At 52.3% G+C, this 16,613-nt stretch overlaps 1 protein-coding gene across 2 annotated transcripts; it reads left to right on the top strand.

The window, feature by feature from the left end:
• Nucleotides 1-8,559: 8,559 nt before the first annotated feature.
• GIPR (gastric inhibitory polypeptide receptor) lies at nt 8,560-16,401 on the top strand. 2 transcript variants are annotated; one of them, XM_063112674.1, is made up of 13 exons: nt 8,560-8,634; nt 9,197-9,296; nt 9,825-9,932; nt 10,516-10,619; nt 11,402-11,505; nt 11,702-11,846; nt 12,653-12,812; nt 13,021-13,081; nt 13,345-13,414; nt 13,538-13,626; nt 13,719-13,857; nt 16,069-16,110; nt 16,195-16,401. In XM_063112674.1, exons 1-13 carry the CDS (start codon nt 8,560-8,562, stop codon nt 16,399-16,401), a joined length of 1,404 nt encoding a protein of 467 aa, XP_062968744.1. The 2 variants fall into 2 exon arrangements, with proteins under 2 accessions (XP_062968744.1, XP_062968745.1); XM_063112675.1 differs by lacking the exon at nt 9,825-9,932.
• Nucleotides 16,402-16,613: the final 212 nt, after the last annotated feature.

Raw genomic sequence — 16,613 nt, 5'->3', positions numbered from 1 at the left:
CAACAGAAATGATAGGTAACATTGACTGAGCACTTACTATGTGCCAAGCATTCATTTATCCTCAAACAAGCTCTTTTTTCCTCATCACTTTACAGATGAAGAAACAGGCATACAACTGGTAAGATCATTTCAGATCCTGGTAAGTACAAAGATGATAAGACAGGATGATATGATCAAGAAGGATGAGGGGAGGGCCGGCCGGTGGCTCACTCGGGAGAGCGTGGTGCTGATAACACCAAGGCCACGGGTTTGGATCCCTATATAGGGATGGCCGGTTAGCTCACTTGGGAGACCGTGGTGCTGACAACACCAAGTCAAGGGTTAAGATCCCCTTACTGGTCATCTTTAAAAAAAAAAAAAGAAGAAGGATGAAGGGGTGAGGCTAATTTAGAGATGGGGAAGGTCTCTCTGAGGAAGCAACATTTGAGCTGACATGTGCGTGACAGGAAGGAAATAATTATGCATAGATACCTGATTGATCCTACCAGTAAAAAAAAAAAATTATGCATGGAGTGAGGGGGGAAAGCTTTCCAGGCAGAGGAAACAGCAAGGGCAAAGGTCCTGAGGAGGGTGTGCGTATGCCATAGTCCTGGGGCAACAAGAATGCTGGTGAGGATGGAGCTACTGAAGGAGAAGAGAGTGGGAGGAAATGAGATCAAGGAGGTGATGTGCCCGCCAGGTCTTGTAGGCCCTCAAAGGCTGTGGGAAAATGTCTGCAGTTTGTCATTGTGTCTTCCCTGAGCCCCAACGAGGCCACAGATATAAATGACACATTAGTACAGTGCCTGGCACACCGTAGGAACACATAAATGATAGCAACACCTCTTCATTTCCCAGTGAACACCTATTCTGTGGGTCACCAAGATCAATGATGGGTTCAAAAGTGATGACCAGGGCTAGCCAGTTAGCTCAGCTGGTTAGAGCACAGCCTTATAGCACCAAGGTCATGGGTTCAGATCCCTGTACTGGCCAGCCACCAAAAAAAAAAGTGATAACCAAAATAGATGCGGAATATTATCATTCTATGATCACAGGTAATTGTGTTACTGAGAGAAACAAAGCAGGAACCCATATTTCCTGCCTCCCAAACTCCCACTTCTCCCACTCCACAATAACTCCCGCTTCTCCCATTCCTCAATCCCCATGGGATCAGATTCTAGGAGAGGGGAGGTCAGACTCCTACAGGCAGAACTCTGAAGCAAGCAGAATGCAATGTGTTTAGTGCTGTTACTGGGGTGCCCCAGAAGACTGTGGGGGCCCAAGGGAGTTGAGATCCTTGGGCTCCATATGGCAAGGGAGGGGAGTAGAGCCAGGGTGTGGATGAAGGAACAACAAGCAGAGAAATTTAGGATGGGGGGTTATGGGGGTGGGGGATGACACACAAAGATGAGTCAGACCCAGTCCTTGCCCTTGATAGGCTCCTAGCCTCAGTACAGGGACCAGATACTGTCAGGATCCATGTGAGCAAAGTGACCTTGGCCCAAAAGGCTTGGCTTTTCCTCCTCTGGAAAATGAGAATCCTAGCACCCACCTCTGTGGGAAGAAAAGCAGGTTCAATGAGCTCGTGCTTGTAAAGTGTTCAGCACCGTGTCTTCTGGGCACAGCTAATGGAGCTAGTCTTATTACAAGTGCCTTCTCAGGGAGAAATGTCAAGGGCCCAGACAGGAGTGGGGAGGAGGCAGCTCTGCTAGAGGAGGGGGATGGGAGTAGGCGCAGCGTACAGTCATTCCTTGTCTTTTCTCTCTGCCTCTAGGTTTCCTTCTCATGCCACTTTTCTCTCTCTTCTCTGTCTCTGTCTCTTTTATATCTCTGTCTGGAAATTGGGTTTTAAGTTGGACGTCCTGGGTCCTTGTTTCATTACTTATGAGCTATGTCAGCTTGAGCAAATTACTTTCCTTCTTCGAGTTTCAGTTTCTTTATCTAGAAAAAGGGGATAATACCTCTGCTAGAGGGCTGGCCGCTTAGCTCAGTTGGTTAGAGCACAGCTTTTGTTTTGTTTTGTTTTGTTTTTGGTGGGGGGAGCAGCTTTATAACACCAAGGTCATGGGTTCAGATCCCTGCAAGCTGCCAAAAAAAAAAACTGAACAAAAAAACTCTGCTACGGGTCTAGTATGAGGAGTAAGTGAAATTAATGCGTGCATGATGCCCAGTGTTATTACCATTATTATTATTGCTACTTATCTCTGACTCTCCTTTTTTCTCAGCCTCTTTTTTTCTCTGTCTTTCTGACTCTTTGTGTTTTTCTTTTTACCTCTCCTTCTGTCAGTCAGTCTTCCCTATTTGGGTCTATGCTTGAACTGAGAGCTCCATGAAGCCAAGGCAAAAGTTGTCCAAGTCACCAGGGTCCCCAGCATTGCCAAGGTTAGAGCCTGGGACATAGCAAGTACCCAGTAAAATGAACTGAAGCCTGCTCTCTGCTGAACCAGCATTGGGTGATGTCAGGGACACAGCAGTGACTGGGACAACCCCAGCCCTGCCCTCACAGGGCTCACAGTCCAATAGAGGAAAGAACTATTAGTTGAGTGAATGAATAAGCTAACTTTGAGATGGGCTTGGAAGACTTGACAAAAATTAGGGGAAGACCTTTTAGGCAGAGAAAATTTCTAGAACAAAAGCTGGGGGGCTGGGAAGGGTTTAAAGAGTTAGGGAGTCATGGAGAAAACGCTGGAAGAGCTTAGCAAAGGCCTTGAAGGCCATGGAGAGGAGCCTGAGCTTTATCCCAAGGGCACTGGGGACCCATGGCAGGTTCTGAACAGGGAAAGGACAGAATACGGTTTGCGCTTTAGCATGACCATGCTGGCTGCCTGGCGGCACTATCGCAAGTGGTGGTGGATAGGACCAGATTCAAGAAGCCTGGTGGAGGGCCTGCCTGTGGCTCACTTGGGAGAGCGTGGTGCTGACAACACCAAGTCAAGGGTTAAGATCCCCTTACTGGTCATCTTTAAAAAATAAAAATAAAAAAAAGATCCCCTTACTGGTCATCTTTTTCAAAAAAAAAAGAAACCTGGAGGAAAATGCCCAGGCTATCCTGCTCTCCTTGACATGCTTGGAAAGGGGCTTCTGGCTCATCCACCACCACTAGGGGGTAGCCAGGGACCCCTGCAGATTCAGATGTCTCAGCAGCTCCTCCCAGGGCCAGGATGTTTACTACCGGATTTGGACATAGGGGGAGGCTGGAGCTGTCTGTAGGTCCCCAGCTGAGAGCCCCTCTGCTCTCTCCCACCCCCATCCTGGCCTCTGGGCCCTTGGAGCCTCCACCCCACCCAGCATGAGATTATGTCAACATAGCCCCGCTGCTTTTGGCCAGGACAATATTTGCCCTCAGGATCTGGGGAGGTTGCTATGGAGACATACCCCCCTCTCGGCTTGGAGAAAATGGAGGGGAGCTGTGTGTCTCTGCCTCATCTCTGTTTGATTGTGGCTTTGAGAGTGTTTACCCCCCACCCCCATCTCTCTAGGCTCCAAGTCTCTGTCTCTGCCTTTATCTCTCTCTGAGTACTCATCCCTGGGCTCTTTGTTTCTTAGGTCTTGTCTCTCGGTCTCTTTTTCTGTCCCTCACTCTCTCTCTCTGGGTCCCCATCTCTGTGTTTCTGTCTTTTCATGTCTCTTTCTTCTCTGGGCTTCATGTCTCTTTGGATCCCCATATTTTTGTGTTTGTTTCTTCAGGCCACTGTCTCTGGATCTCTGTCTCTTCCTGTCCCAGGGTTCCTAGCTCTCTGAGTCTTGTCTGTATGCCTGCGTGTGTGTGCCTGAACCAGTGTCTCTCATCGGGTTTCTGTTTCTCTGGAACCCATGTCCCCTGTGTCACATTCTCTCAATCTCCATCTCCCAGGTCTTCTCTCTCTGAGCCTCTGTCTCTTTGCCTCTTTCTGGATCCTCTGGTTTGTGGGCGTGTCTCTCTCTGTCTCCTCTCTGTTCTGATCTCTCTCCCTCTCTGTATCTCTCTGTCTTTATGAGTGTGTGTCTCTCTCTGAGTCTCTGTCTTTCAGGCCTCATCTCTCTGCAGTACTGAATCTCAGGGGGCCTCTTGGCCTCCCATTTCTGGCCTCAGGCCCCATGGAGCGCCCCTTCTCCCCATCTCTCTCTGCCTCATTTCTCCTAAACCATCTGCTGCTCTCCAGGCCCCTCCTGCTCCCTGAAGGCTCTGCTTGGCCAGGCAGCCCCATGGGGGGAGACACAGGCCTTCCAGCTTCCTCCTACCATTGCATATTGAAGTTGGGGGCAGGGGGGAAGAGCTAGGAGACCTGGGACCAGGGGCAATGGAGAGAGACAAACAGACAACCAGAGAGAAGATGGGACAAGAGGGGAAGACAAAAGAGAAAGCATAGAGACAGGCAAAAAGAAATGACCCAGAGGAAGAGAGGGACAAATAGAAATAAGCAGAAAGGCAGAATGAAACAAGGAGAAATGAGAAAAGACAGCCCAGCAGACAGGAGAGAGAGAGACAGAGACAGGCTGAGAGGAGGGCTAGAGAAAGGAGATTTGGACCAAAGAAAGAGAGAAGATAGCATGGAGAGAGGCAGGCAACAGAGAAAAGAAGGGAAGGAGGAGAGAAAAGGAGAGAGACAGAGACAGAGAGGGAGAAAGACATGGAGAGGCAAGGGAGGAAGAGAGATGGATGGAGAGGTGCGGAGAGGTGGCAGGCTAAAGTTAGAGACAGGAATTGAGCAGGAAAATGGAGATCCAATGGGGAGAGTGTTAAAAGCCACGGGGAATGAGGCTCCTCTCTTTCTGGGTCCCCTGAGGTGGGGGTAGCACATGTCATGTGGCTGCCTGGGAGAGGCTGGGTAGCCAGGAGGGCGCATAGCTGCTTCCCTGCCTGGTTTCCATATGCCCTGCGCATGGGAGCTGGAGAGAGCCTGTGTGGGCACCCCTGTGGCCCTGCTGCCCCCTCCTCAGACCCTGGCAGACTGCAAAGGACCCCAGAGGGGTGGGCAGGGGGCCAGCCAGGGACCCAGGCATCTACCTGGTCTACCCACCTACCCCACCATCCATTCTCCATGCCCGCAGCCTGTGTTTTACTAGAGGGAATGATGAGGGAGGGGTGAGGAGCACTGAGCCCAAGACCACCAGGCTCATCTTCATGCGCATTCCCCTGCCCTGTCACCATCTCTCATTCTCTCCGTCTCTCAGTTGTATCTACCATCTCTGTTTCTCTCCCTCTCTTGGTCCCTGCTTTCTCTCACTTAGCTTTCTCTCCCTTAGCTTTCTCTCTCTCCCTCCTCTCTTTATTATCTCTCTGTCTCTCTATGTATTTCTCTGTCTCTTTTTTAAAAAAAAATTTAATATTTTTCATTTATTTTGGGGGTGAGGGGGCTGGCCAGTACGGTGATCCGAACCCTTGACCTTGGTGTTGTAACACCATGCTGTAACCAGCTGAGTTAACCTGACAGCCCTCCATGTATTTCTGTCTATGCTTCTGTCTCTTTCTTTTCCTGTCTTTCTCTGCCTGCCTCCCCTTCTCCACCTTTCTTGGTCCTTGGTTTCTTTTCCTGTCTCTCACTCCACCTCAATTCCTCTCAGACTCTCCCTGTCCTCTCCCCAGCCTCCCACCCCTCCCTTCCTCCTCAGTGAAGTGACCCCCTAGGTCCTCTTGGGGCCAAGGAGAAACTCCTTCCCAGCCCCATTCTCTCCCTGAGGTGCCGAGGTGTCGAGCAATCTCAGACCCCTTTCCGTCTCCACTCCACGAACTGAGCCTTTCCCAGGCCCAGAGGGCGCCAGGAATGTGGAGCAGAGAGCAGGGAGGCCTGCCAGAGGCCAGGAAGCAAGGACCTTGGGCCCCTCCCCAGACTTGTCTGTGTCCTTCCAGCCTCTTGTGTGGGACCTCATGCCACTCCTTACTCCTTGCCCCTCCTTGGACCTCTGTGTCTTAGGGCCTCAGTTTCTCCCCTGCAATATGGGCAGGCTTGCCTCTGTCCCACCTATCTTATAGGTCCCAGGGGAGTGTGTGTTCATGATGAATGTTAACAGTATGATTAATGTGCATGAACCCATGGTTTGTGTTAAAGGGCAATGAAGGTGCTGAGAGCTGGGACTGGATTCTAAGCTCTCCCTTCAGTGTGCAGATGTCCCCCATATTTGGGGCAAAGGAAGAGATTGGAAAGAGAGATTGTAGAATGTGTGTGATTCAGTGGTGACTGTGACCATGAGACCACATGAGGCTGTAGATTAGTGTGTGATTGTGGGATGATGGTGTGTGACCCCGTGATTCTGTGTGACTGTGGGATGGCGGGATTGCAGTGTGACACTAGTATGATTGTATGTGACTGTGGGGTGGTGGGATTGCATGAGAGACGTGTGACTGTGACACATGTGTGGCTGTGTGACATGTGTGTGACTGGGGTAGTGGGATCCTGTGTGTGACACATGTATGAATGTATGTCACTTGTGAGTGTGAGTGGGACTGTGATGAAGAGTTGTGTGTCTGTATGACCATATAATTGGGTGTGACTGTGTGAGTGAGGGTGACAGTGTGATGCTGAGAGCTTGTGAGAGTGTGTGCCTCAGTGACAGGGAATGTGTGTTGTTGGGATGTGACGGTGGGCTCTGTGGATGATATATGAAGTGGGTGAGACTGTGAGAGTGTTAACGGGTGTGGTTGCTTAACACTGTGACTTTCAGCTTGCATCATGAAAGGATTTTATGACTGTGTGAGTAACCACATAACCGTGTACATTTATTTCATCAATAATCATTCCTTGAATCCCTGCTCTGGATGAAGCTGGGGACCCACTGGTGACTGAGTTACCCTGGCCCTGTACTCACGGGGCACACAGTCCAGCAGGGGAGACGGGTATTTGTATCATGACCTAGTGATTGTGTGAATGTCTGTGTGATTGACAGTGTTATTGGAACTGTAGAGAACTGTTATTGTGTTACTGTAGGAGACCACATGTGGCACCAGGCATTGGCTATGTGTCACTGTGGATGACTGTCAAATTGTGAGTGAGAGACTGTGGCTCTCTGGGTATGACTATGGGACTGTATGACTGTGAATGAACGTGTGACTGTGAGAAACAGTGTGTGAGATTCTGTGACTGTGCCTCTCTGTGGCTTGGTGTACAGAATTGTGTGTGATGCTGTGTGTGACTGAGGCTCTGTGTATGAGTGACTGGGAGAGTTGGGGTGCTTTGTGACCAGGGGGCTGTGGGTGGGGTTTTATGAGAGATAGTGCACACGTGGTTGGGGGTCCTCAGCACAATCAGGATAACTCCATGACTGCTTTCTTAAGTGACCTTGAATGACTGTGATATTCACACGACTGCCCCCTCCCAGCTCCCCGCTCCTGTTCCCTGTCTTGCCCTGGCCCCGCCCCCTCTCACCACCCAGGCTGCCAGTGCCTGTCACCTCTTCCAGAGCATGAGTGAGACACGGGTGGCAGGGGCTGTAGGAGCAAGTGATCAGGAGCAGGACTGGGGACAGGTGAGTGTCCCCTAATCCCAGCTCATTCCTTCTACCCCCTCGTTCCCTTCAAGTCTCTGGCATTCTCTCTTGTTCTCTCTGTTTCTCAACCTATGAATTTGTCTCTTTCTATCTCTCTGTGGCCACAGTCTCTATCCTCAACTCTGTCTGTCTCTTGGTGTCTCCATCTTTATGTCTCTCAATCTCTGTTTAGCCTCTGGCATGCTTTGTTTCTGCACTTCTAGCTCTCTTTTTCCCGTTCTCTGTGTCTCTCTCTGTCTCCATCTCCTCTTTGCCTCCTAGCCCACATTTCTGTCTCTGTCTTTCTCTGTCCTTTGGTCTGTGATCTCTCACTGTGTGTTTCATTCTGTCTCAGCTTCTGTGTCTCTCCGTCTCTATAGTTCTCATGTATCTCTGACTCTGTGTCTGTCTTTCTGGGGCTCCATCTGAGATCCTCCCTGCTTCCCCCTTCCCCTGCATGGTGCCGCGGGGGTGGGGGCGTAGGTGGGTTAGATCGAAGGATTTCCAGGCATCTGGGCCTCTGCAGACCTAAGCCCAGAGTCTGACACGTCTCTAGTCCCTAAGTGTTTGGATGCTGGGAGAGTTGTCCCATTGACTCTGGGCTTTATCTACCCAGAGCGGAGAAAGTTTTATAACGTCGGGTTTCCTATTCGCGATTTGAAAACCCTTTGGCTCAGAGAGTTAGAATTCGGAAGGGCGTTTCAAGCTCCTCTCCAGTCTTGGAGGGCGGTTTCTACTCCCTCCTCTCCAAAGCGGTTCCTAGGTTCAGGCTCCTGGTGACACTGACGCTTCTGCTCAGCTCTAGGGCAACAGCCCGCTCAGCAAACACCTCCTCTCCCACCCCGACCCCGCCCTTCCACCACAGCTGCCTCAGCCACAGTTGGGGACCGCCTGGGAATCACTTACGGGATCTCAGCCCTGCCCCCCACCGGCGGCCTCGCCCATTCTCCACGCGTCTCCCCCGCCCCAAATCATCGTGCATTACGGGCGCTGCCTCCGAGTCCTCGTGTTTGAATCCCCGAGGCTGGATGGCGCTGGGGTGGGAGTCCGAGGACGGAGGGCAGAGGTGCTGACTCTGCCCTGGGACCCTCCAGGCCCCACTGGCCCTGAGTAATCGCACCTTTCGCTGCTCTCAGGATGCCCAACTCGCCGCCCCTGCGGCTACTGCTGCTGCTGCTCTCGCTGTGGGGTCTGCTGCTCCGGAGGGCAGAGGTGAGGACCCGAGGAGCCACAAGAGTTCAAGGCTTAGAGGGAGGGCTGGAGACGGTTTTAAGTCTAAGACTGCCCCAGATTTAGGTCTTGATGGTTGTTCCCAGCCCCCTTTCGCCCACAGATCCTCCTGATGAGTTCCAGCCACCCCCTCCTCAATTTCCTTGAAGGTTTTCAGTCCCCCGTAGCAACTTCCTAGGCACCCTCCCGCAAGACTTCGCAGACGTTTCCAAGCCACCCAAGACTCCCGAGCAAAACGGGACAGCCCAGGGCCGGCCCGTGGCTCACTGGGAGAGCGTGGCGCTGACAACACCAAGGCCACGGGTTCGGATCCCATGTAGGGATGGCCGGTTCGCTCACTGGGTGAGCGTGGTGCTGACAACACCAAGTCAAGGGTTAAGATCCCCTTACCGGTCATCTTTAAAAAAAAAAAAAACAAAAAAAAAAAACAAAAAAAATCGGGACAGCCCATCCGAGGCTCTGTAGGGTGTTCCTGCCCCACACGAATCGCGCTGTCTGGGAGCGGAGGTCGGTCTGGGGGGTCCTCCCTTCTCCCTTTTCGTAGACAGGCTCTGAGAGGCAGACGGCGGGGGAGTTGTACCAGCGCTGGGGACGGTACCGCAGGGAATGCCAGGAGACTTTGCAGGCTGCGGAGCACCCCTCAGGTGTGACCAGGCTGGCTGGGGGCAGGTGGGAGGAGCTGGGGCTGAAAGGGGTGGGCTGGGGGCGGTCCTGGAGTGGGGCCTGAAAGAGGAGAACTCTGGTGTTGCTGTGGGCTGGGTCGGGGAGCCCGGGGTGGGCGTGGCATCGGTGGGAGGGGCCTAGGCCTGAGTGCGGTGGGGACTGGGGAGGGACTACGACAGTGGCAGAGGCCAGGGAAGAAGCTTGAAAGGAGAGGGGTCTTGGGCGGCGCCTGCACTGAAGTGGATCTTGAAGGGGGCGGAGTTTGAAGTGGAGCCTGGGAAGGGCCTTGCTGGGTGGGAAGAATATGGGGCGGGGCCTTGCTTGGTGGGAGGAGCTGAGAGTGGGGCTCAGATGATGGGCGGGGCCTTGAGGGCTGGTGGGAGGAGCTCGTGGCCGAGGATGAGACCTGCTCCGGGTGGGAGGGGCTAGAGCAGGGCTTGCGTGCGCAAGGCGGAGAAGCACGCAGCCCACGGCGCAGTAGATCCACTCGGCATCTGGCCCACCCCCAGGCCTCGCCTGTAACGGGTCCTTCGATATGTACGTCTGCTGGGACTATGCTGCACCCAACACCACTGCCCGTGCGTCCTGCCCCTGGTATCTGCCCTGGCACCACCACGGTGAGGTGCCCCCTAATCCCCGGGCCCTCTCCAGACACAAACAGCTCCCAACCCTTGTCCCCAGATACCACTCCGCCGCAGGTCACCTACACCCCTCTCCTGCTCCTCTCTTTCTGTCAGGCTGGGTGTTTTCTGTCTGTTCAACCTTGTATTTGTCACATTATGCTCCTTCTCTGTCTCTATCTCTCTGAGGACTGTTTTTTGTTTGTTTGTTTGTTTTTTCTCTTTTTTTCTTTCTCCTTTTCCTGAGTCTGTTCGTCTCTGGGTATCTTGGTCTTCTTGGTCTAACTAGCTGTGTGGCCTCAGACAGTTTATTTAACTGTTTTTTTTTTTTTTTTTGGCTGGCCAGAGAATTTAACTTCTTTATGTCTCAATTTCTTCATCTGTTAATGAGGTTGATGATCATACCAATTTCATAGGCTTGTTATGAAAGTTAAATGAATTAGTACATGTAAAATGCTATAGAAGTGTTTATGGTCATCGCCGTCATCTCTTTGGCTCTCTGCCTTTGTCTCACAGTTTGTCTGTCTGTCTCCATCTCTCTTTCTCTGTGCTCCTGATACCCTCCCTTGTTACCCCACAGTGGCTGCAGGCTTCGTTCTTCGCCAGTGTGGCAGTGATGGCCAGTGGGGACCTTGGAGAGATCATACCCAGTGTGAGAATCCAGAGAAGAATGGCGTCTTTCAGGTAAGAAGAGATGAGGGATTCAGGTTAGGATGTCCAGAGAAAAGGAGGCAGATTCAGGCCGAGCCTGAAACCCCTTGTACTGTTCAGGATTCTGGGTTGCAAGTGATAGAAACCTAACTCAAGAGGGCTGGCTGGTTAGCTCAGTTGATTAGAGTGCAGTGTGCTAACATCAAGGTCAAGGGTTTGGATTCCTGTACCTCCCCCACTCCCCGCAAAAAAGACTTGTTTAAAGGAGAAAGAAAGAGAAATGGATTGGCTTCCGTGACAGAAAAGTACAAGCCAACAGCTTCAGGCACAGTGAGATCTAGGTGCTCAAATGATGTGGCTGAGATTCTCTCTGTCCCCCACCATATTGCACCTCTGTTTTTCTCTGCCCTGGTTTCATCTTTTTTGTGGGGTGGAAAAGGTGATCCCCATTTGCATCACACTCACATTTTACCAACCAGGCAACACTGTGGGAACACTGAGCTTTGTTTTCAATAACTCCAACATAATGTCCCAGGACTGACTGTCATTGGCCTGGTTTGGGTCATATGCCATCCCTGAACTAATCACTGTGTGAGTATTGGGGTGGGGGGCAGGTGTTAGATAGAATACTCTGATTGGCTGGTCATATGCCTGGAGCTGAAGGATGGAGTCAGCCCCACTCAAGCAAAGGTATGTGGTTCCCCAAGAGAAAATTGGGGTGCTGGGCAGGAACAAAGAGCAGATATCCTTCCAGCCCCTCTCTAGCCTGCAGGAAGAGTTGAGTCTTGTTCCCATGCCCTCCTTACTCCCACCAGGACCAAAGGCTGATCTTGGAGCGGCTGCAGGTCATGTACACCGTTGGCTACTCCCTGTCCCTTGCCACGCTGCTGCTAGCTCTGCTCATCTTGAGTTTTTTCAGGTGGGACTTCCAGCTCTGAGTGGTGGTAGCAGAGACATGGGCCTCAGTTTGCCCAGTAAGATGGGATGGTTAGGCTCCACCAGCTCCAAGCACCCACTGGTGGTTCTATGGGAAGGGCTGAGGGTTGGTGAAAAGGGTTCTATGTCACTGGGGACAGCTCTCCAGGAGTCCCCAGACTGCCTCCCAAATCCCTCAGGCGGCTGCATTGCACTCGAAATTACATCCACATCAACCTGTTCACGTCTTTTGTGTTGCGGGCGGCGGCCATCCTCACCCGAGACCGTCTGCTACCTCCACCTGACCCCTACCCTGGGGACCGGGCCCCTACCCTGTGGAACCAGGTGTGCATCATCCTTCTGTTCCTCCAAATAGGAATCTGCCTCTTCTGATGGGACCAGGAAGTTACTATTTACTACCTCTTACTCTACCAACAGTTTATCTCTCTTAACCCCTCCTGGTGATACTGACAGCCTCTGCCCAACGCAGCTCTAGGGCAACCACTACTCAGCAAACCCCCTACTTCCACCCTGCCCCCCACCCTTCCACCACAGCTACCTCAGCAATAGTTGGGGACGGCCAGCTTAGAGAGGGGCCCCATAATTGAACTCTCCCACCCCATCACCCCTTTATTATTGGAATTTTTCATTCACTCTTCCTAATTATCTCACCCATCATTGGACTTTTCCACAAATGAGAGAATCACCCGTTGGAGGTGAGCAGTGACAGGATGGAAGAAACTAATTGGTGGCGGGGGCGGGGGGCGCGGATTTGACAGGAACCAATAAGGCTGGGAGCAGAGGTGGGGAAAATTACCTGGTAGCAAGCTACCAAGTGCCAATTAAGAAGACTTGAGAGAGTTCAGTTCTTAGAAGGAGCTAGGGTAGCAGAGGCCATATTTGGGGGGTCTGGGGGAACTCTGGTGGCAAGATGGACGATACCAATGGTTAAGGGAGTCAGAGTGGGAGAGTCCACATAGGGAAAGAGAATAGGGTGAGAGAAAACAACCACAGATACCATCCACTGGGGATATAGAGTGGGAAACCGTTTGATGGCAAGAGATGGGGATGGAAAGGTGACGGGGAGGGGGAAGACTTGGGGACAACCTGGCGGCTTTGACTGCCCTCTCCCCCGTCTGGCCGCTCCCTAGGCCCCAGCCGCCTGCCGCACAGCCCAGATCGTGACCCAGTACTGCGTGGGTGCCAACTACACGTGGCTGCTGGTGGAAGGCGTCTACCTACACAGTCTCCTGGTGCTCGTGGGAGGCTCCGAGGAGGGCCACTTCCGCTGCTATCTGCTCCTCGGCTGGGGTGAGCCTCGACCCCGTGCCCCACCCAGCCCAGCGCTTCTTGGCTCCCCCAACTGCCCAGCTGGTCTACCTCAGGGGGTCTCCTCCCCTCTCTAGGCTTCTGTCTCCCCACCCCGGCAGAGGAGTTCCGCGGGTCTTGGGCCTGGCGGGGCCTGTGAGCGCGCTGACAGCTGCGGCGGGGTGGGGGGCGGGGGTCGGGGTCTGCACAGGGGCCCCCGCGCTTTTCGTCATTCCCTGGGTGATCGTCAGGTACCTGTACGAGAACACGCAGTGAGTAGCAGTGTCTGGGGCGGGGTCTGGGAGGGGGCGGAGCTTTAAGGGACGTGGGCGGGGTCTAATGGCAATTCGGGGATTGGGAGAAATGTGGGAGGGTCTAAATGAATCTGGAGCTTGGAAAAGTTGAGTTCGAGGACTACTGGGAAGGGAAATGTGGGTGGGGCCCTAAAGGAAGTGGGCGGGGCCTGGCCAATAAATGTGTGCGATCCGGGGAGTCTGAGGGTTTTCTGTCTCTTGGCTCTACCCACCTCCCCTAGATGCTGGGAGCGAAACGATGTCAAGGCCATTTGGTGGATCATACGCACCCCCATCCTCACGACCATCTTGGTAGGGCCGGCCCCGCCTCCTCCAGGCAGTCCTCGGGGGATTTCCCAGTCTGGGAAGTGGGACTCCACCTCCTGCCCCCCAGAATGGGATCGCGGCTGGCTCAGCCTCTATCTCACCTCGCAGATTAATTTCCTCATCTTTATCCGCATTCTTGGTATCCTCGTGTCCAAGCTGAGGACGCGGCAGATGCGCTGTCGGGACTACCGGCTGAGGTGAGGGTGGGCGGCAGGGATCAAGGGGAAGGGGGCCGCGTGCGAGATGGGGGACCCGGGGCTGCGGGACCACTGCTGCTCTCTATCCCCAGGTTGGCTCGGTCCACGCTGACGCTGGTGCCCCTGCTGGGCGTCCATGAGGTGGTGTTTGCTCCGGTGACGGAGGAACAGGCCCGAGGTGCCCTGCGCTTTGCCAAGCTCGCCTTTGAGATCTTCCTAAGCTCCTTCCAGGTGCTCAGGCGCGGTGCAACAGCTACACCCTGCCACCTTGGGCCTTCCTCCCCAGAGGAGCACAAGGGCTGCAGGCATCCTGTGGGGCAGCCACTGAATAGGTTGTAAAGATGGGATTTTGTTCGTTCATTCTTCAACACAAAGTCTTAAGCTAGGGCTGTGCTGGGCTGGGGAAAGTAGCATGGACTGACACAGGAGGCTGGGTAGCCCCAGTGGTACTGCCTCCTGGTGAACAGCAAGGGCTTTGAGGCTGGACAGAGCTGGGGCCGAATTTGGGTTCCATGACTTCCCAGCCAGCTGCTTTCCAGCTGTGTGGCCTTCACCTCTGGGTCAGGAGGCTAGGGAAAGAGAGGTGCCTAAGGTGCAGAATTTAAGGAGGTGCTTATTCAAAAATTTAAGGCCAACACTGTACTTGCTTGCCTTACCATAGTTCTCACCCCACTTCGGCTAGTTGGGCATCGGTTTTCGCATCTCTAAAGTGGGTACAATACCAGTCTCACCTCACAAGGTTATTTTATTCATTAAGTTTGGGAGGGGGAATTGAGCATTTATACTAGAGTACTTGAAAAAGTTCATGGAAAGATTCATATAATCTATTTTTTTTTTTTTAAAGATGACTGGTAAGGGGATCTCAACCCTTGACTTGGTGTTGTCAGCACCACGACGCTCAGCCAGTGAGCCAACCAGCCATCCCTATATAGGATCCGAACCCCTGGCCTTGGTGTTATCAGCACCACACTCTCCCGAGTGAGCCACGGGCCGGCCCCATATAATCTTTTAATTTAAAATTTTCAACGAACTTTTTGAAGTACCTTGTATGTACTAAGCACATCTGCAGACTTATTGTGAGGATACGACCAATAACCAAATGGTCCCTATCCTCTAGTGGGAGAGACAGACACTAAACACATGACATACACAAAATATACCGAATGTGAGCCAGGGAGTGGGGTGGGGGGAGGAAGGGAGCAAGAAAAGAGAGATGAGGAGTGCCCAAGGAAGGATAGGGTTGTTGTTTTTTATTTTTAATTATTTATTTTTTTGTTGGTTAGCTGGTGCAGTGATATGATCCGGGGTTGTTATTTTAGACAGGGGATCAGGGAAGGCCTCCCTGAGAAGGAGACATTGGAGCAGAAATCTGAAGAAGGTGAGAGAAAAGCCAGATAGATATTTGGGGGAAATGTTCCAGGAAGAGAAACACCAAGTGCAAGATCCCTGAGGCGGGAGAGTAGCTGGTGTGATAGAGGAAGGCCAGGGTGCCTGCAGTATGGGAGTGAGGGAAGATGAGGACAGAGAGGTTGACGGGCTTTGGGGGCCAGACGAGGACTTTGGCTTTTCCTCTGCTTGAAGCAGGAGCCACGGAAGAGCTCTGAGCAAAGGGATGTGATCGGAGTTAGATTTTAACAGGATTATAGGAAGCAGTAATAAGATAAGTAATATTATAGTAATGGCACATATAAATAATTGATTTTTTAAATTTATCAATTAATTTATTATTTACAAAATAGAAAATATTATATATTTAAATTTAGATGTAGAACATGTATAGATTTTTATAAATATAAAACAGCTGATTATAATGAATAATATATAATATAATAAGATTAATAAAAAGGTTAATGCTATGTGCCAGGCACTACAGCTTCTTGCATATGAATAATACCTCAGTACTCACAACCACCACTGTATGAGGGTACTTCAAAAAGTTCGTGGAAAGATAAAATTAAAAGATAATACGGGGCTGGACGGTTAGCTCAGTTGGTTAGAGCGTGGTGCTGATAATACCAAGGTCCGCGGTTCGATCCTTGTACCGGCCAGGCGCCGTACACATACACACACACAAAATTAATAATAATAATAATAATATGAATCTTTCCATGAACTTTTTGAAGACCCCTCTATTACTGCCCCATTTTCGAGATGAAGAAACTGAGGCACAGAGAGGTTAAGCAGCTTGCCCAAGTGGGGTAGAAAGAGGGGAAGCTCTTTTCACACCCAGGTAGCCTACCTCCAGGCTTCCCTGCTCAAACCCCAGCCCTATTGGTTGGCACACCAGCGAGGGCCAGGGGGAAAGCCAGGAGCCAGTGAGAAAGTGACCGAAAGGTGGCGGCAGCCGAGGTGCTCTGGGGCCTCGCAAGGGTTCGAGTTCATTAAGAGGGTGGTTACAACCCTCCCACACACCCGTTTTAACCGTCGCGCCTCCTTTGGCAGGGCTTCCTGGTCAGCGTCCTCTACTGCTTCATCAATAAGGAGGTAGGGAGAGCTTCGGCCCGCCGCCTGCGCCCCCTGGCGGCCGTGCAGGGAACGGCGCCGCCTCTGAGCGCCGTCCGGTTGCAGGTGCAATCGGAGATCCGCCGTGGCTGGCACCACTGCAGTCTGCGCCGCAGCCTCAGCGAGGAGCCGCGCCAGCTCCAGGAGCGCGTCTCCCGAGCCCTGCCCTTGGGCTCCGGCCGCAGCGAGGTCCCCACCGGCCGCGCCTTGTCCTCGGAGGTCCTTCCAGGACGTGGGGACGAGGCCAATCGGGTGCTGGAAAGTTTCTGCTAGGTAGAGAGATTCCTGTGTCCGTTCAGTTAGCACGAATTTACTGAGTGCCTACTGTGTGCGAGGCCCGGTGTGGGGGACGCTGGGGAAATGGGGGTGAAGTAAACAGAAGACAAGGTCTTCGCCTTCCTGGAGATCACAATTGAGTGGGGAGAGCAGACCGTGAACACAAAACATCAAATTGTGTATATGCTGTGGAATGGTTTATGAAGGGA

This window comes from Cynocephalus volans, chromosome 10 (genome assembly GCF_027409185.1).
Source record: "Cynocephalus volans isolate mCynVol1 chromosome 10, mCynVol1.pri, whole genome shotgun sequence".
NCBI lineage: Eukaryota > Metazoa > Chordata > Mammalia > Dermoptera > Cynocephalidae > Cynocephalus > Cynocephalus volans.
The sequence above is the reverse complement of the archived record's forward strand: the minus strand, read 5'-3'. Positions and strand labels throughout refer to the sequence as shown.

Bases quoted from the DNA above. Each gene is read 5' to 3' on its own strand.
- GIPR (XM_063112674.1), top strand. From the start codon at position 8,560: ATGCCCAACTCGCCGCCCCTGCGGCTACTGCTGCTGCTGCTCTCGCTG. The intron at 12,813-13,020 runs GTGAGCCTCGAC...GGGTCTGCACAG, and splicing joins CTATCTGCTCCTCGGCTGGG to GGGCCCCCGCGCTTTTCGTC. The intron at 13,082-13,344 runs GTGAGTAGCAGT...CACCTCCCCTAG, and splicing joins TACCTGTACGAGAACACGCA to ATGCTGGGAGCGAAACGATG.